This window comes from Dasypus novemcinctus, chromosome 10 (genome assembly GCF_030445035.2).
Source record: "Dasypus novemcinctus isolate mDasNov1 chromosome 10, mDasNov1.1.hap2, whole genome shotgun sequence".
Taxonomy (NCBI): Eukaryota; Metazoa; Chordata; class Mammalia; order Cingulata; family Dasypodidae; genus Dasypus; species Dasypus novemcinctus.
Genome location: NC_080682.1, coordinates 24078905 through 24082149, shown reverse-complemented (window position 1 = coordinate 24082149; position 3245 = coordinate 24078905). Strand labels below are relative to the sequence as shown.

Genomic DNA, 3245 nt, shown 5'->3' with positions numbered 1-3245 from the left:
ATGAGTGTGAAAAATATCTAATAAACGTTGTAAAAGTTCAAATTAACAAATCAAATACTGGTAAAATGAATAAAACATTCTTTCTTCCACATACACTGATTAACAAAGTAAAACTGCAGTTCCAGTTTTATAGATGATTTTTTTAAAAGAAAGTTTAGCAAAGTATCTCACTAAAATTTAATGTTACACTATTTGGATGAATTTTCCATTCTTATTTTTATAACTTTTCTCTATTAAAGTTTTTAACACAAATGATACAAGAATTTGAAGAATTTCTTGTATTTTAAAGACTATAACAAATGTAAAAATGAAGAGGAAGAAATAATTTATAAATCACATTGAAATTAAACACATACTAACTACTGACATTTCTTGACACAACCAGAATATGAAGGTTTTCAAAAGGTTATCAGGTACACAAAAAAGAAATATAACTGCATGAAGATAGTTAAGCTCCTGAATTTACACATTTCAGGTCTTAATGCATTGCAAAATGAGATACTGGATTTTGCTTATGTACCAACAAAACATTATTCTCATATGTTTAATGACAAGGGAATTATCAAATATTTTAGGGATTAGTGAATCTCCAAACCTGCAAAGATAAATAGAAAAGGACATTAATTTTGCATGAATATTTAATTTACACATATACAGGCATAGGATTAGTCTGGAAGACTATAAATAAAACTATCAAAAATGGTTAGGGTGCTATAGTTTTCTTTACCATTTTAAAATATATTCTAAATTATTTTCGATGTTCACATATACTCTTCTTTAAATTAATGATATCAAAATAATTTACTCTGCTTTAAGAATAAATTTTAAAGTGCTGTTTTTCCTTTTTAGATAATTGTTTATAAATAAGATTATCCAAAAGCATTTATATACTACCCAGTGAACATTTTAATAACAAAACTATTGTAAATTCATATGTTTGCAAGAATTTAGTATTCAGATGATATTAGTTAAAATTTATTAGTACTACAGAAATTCTTTCCATTCATTATATTTTTTAATCTTTATAATCACTCTATGGTCTTAAATTTGTTATTTTTCTTGTACAACTGAGGAAACTGGATTTTAAGTTGCAGTAAATTACTAAAGGATATATATTTAAAAAGCCAAAAAGCCAGCAGAACAAGAATCTGAGCTCTTGATTGGTTATTTCAAAGCAGCACTCAATGATATTGCTATATTTCTTAAACAAAATTAATGTAATGACTTCTGAATGTCCTCTCAATAATAAATTTATGTGAAATTGGAACAGTCATGAAACTTTCCATGATACAATTTGAAAGATAACTCCACATTTAATCATTATATTTTATTCTGCCTAAACACATATTTCATGGATCCCGATTACTCTGCAGTTTCTATAAACATAAATGATGAAATGTTTCAGATCATGTGTAGTGAAGTAAAGAGTGGCTCATTAGAAATGCAAACTAATTAAAAGATACTAGAGTATTCAGAGAGATACAAATTAAGTACCAACAGAGGAATGAAAGAAAAGATGTACTTGAATGCTGAGCCTCAGTGTCATTTCAATTGCCTGGAGCCCTCTCTCATTTGCATGACTCTAATGAAAGCATTCTTCACTTCTTTGTTTCTAAAACTATAAATGAACGGATTAAGCATGGGGATCACAATAGTATAAAACACAGAGGCCACTTGATCCTTTCCCAAGGAGTAGGACTTATTTGGTTTTAAATAAGAAAAAACCATGGTTGCATAAAAGATGGTGACACCCAGGAGGTGGGAAGCACAAGTAGAGAAGGCTTTGCACTTTCCTGAAGTAGACTTAATTTTCAGAATATTAGACAAGATGGATATGTAGGAAACAGAGAGTATAATAAAAGACACGATTATAACTGAGCCAGCAAAAATGAAAATCATAATTTCAGTCATATGTGTGTCAGTGCACGAAAGGGCTAAAAGTGGGTTTAAGTCACAGAAAAAATGATAGATTACATTGGATTTGCAGAAGCGCAAACAATCTATGGAAAGAAACATGGCCAAAGAGTCAATAAATCCAATTATGTAGGACCCAGTGACGAGGGCACAGCAGAATTTTGTGGACATAACAATGTGGTAATGAAGAGGGGTGCAGATAGCTACATAGCGGTCATAGGCCATTGAAGAGAGGAGGAAAAATTCAGTGGCTCCCAAGAAGACAAAGAAAGACATTTGCATGAAGCAGCCCTTAAAAGAAATAGACTTGTTTGAATTCAGCAAGTTCTCTAAGGTTTTAGGGGTGATGACTGTTGAATAACTGAGATCAAGGAATGACAGGTGACTGAGGAAAAAATACATGGAAGTGTGAAGCTGGGGATCCAGGCGAATTATCACTATCATCGCTATATTCCCCAGCATAGTAATCAGGTATATCAGGAGAAACAGCATAAAGAGAACTTTCTGGATCTCTTCAGAATCTGTCAGTCCCATAAGGATGAAGTCAGGAACATTTGTGTTATTCCTATATTCCATAGTGCTCAATTGTAATCTATTGAGAAATCAAAGGTGATATTTAGCATGCATGTTTTCAAAACCATTTTATTAATATGAATGATCAGGAATTTTAAAAGTTAGTTTTCTCTCTGGAAATTCATAATAAAGAGGATTTTACAACTATTAATGAAAAAAATCATTAGTTTGACTCCCCAATATAAATTACATGTAAATCAGTATTTGGGTATTATATAATAGAAACTCATATATTACATAATTAAAATAAGCAAACTATTACAAATACTTACCTTTCTTAACATATATATCCAGATGAAAATATTATGCCATAGATTTCACTACTGTACACATTGTTTAGTGATAATAGGGGCACAGAGATTTAAGTAAATTATCCAAAGTCACAAATCACTTCTGTCTGTGATTTTGCTAAGATGGGCTGGGTCCAGAGATTACACACAAAGTACTATATTCCTACTTATATTTAAATTTAGAAAAAGAAAAAAAGGCTAGATATATAAAAAAGAATGAATGAGAGTTTTAATCCATCATCTTCTATTATTTTGTTCCTGATACTATTTGATACAAATAACAGATCAGAAATTAAACCCTTAGGTTAATTTATTTAAGTGCATTTAAGTGCATATGTCACACATTATTATCAGTTTTAGAAGGTATGCTTTTAAGAGATTATTAAAATTAAATTTCTTCAAAAATTATAATTTCAATATATGTACATTGCTTGATGATACAGAAGAAATATTCTATATTTTCATGTT

The 3245-nt window shown here is 29.9% G+C and overlaps 1 protein-coding gene across 1 annotated transcript; it reads right to left on the bottom strand.

Moving 5' to 3' along the window:
• Positions 1 to 1542: 1542 nt before the first annotated feature.
• LOC101437982 (olfactory receptor 8H1-like) lies at positions 1543 to 2490 on the bottom strand. Its single transcript, XM_004476923.1, has one exon. It carries the CDS (start codon positions 2488 to 2490, stop codon positions 1543 to 1545), a length of 948 nt encoding a protein of 315 aa, XP_004476980.1.
• Positions 2491 to 3245: the final 755 nt, after the last annotated feature.

What these genes read in the sequence shown, in the direction of transcription:
- LOC101437982 (XM_004476923.1), bottom strand. Translation starts at nt 2,490, where the DNA reads ATGGAATATAGGAATAACACAAATGTTCCTGACTTCATCCTTATGGGA.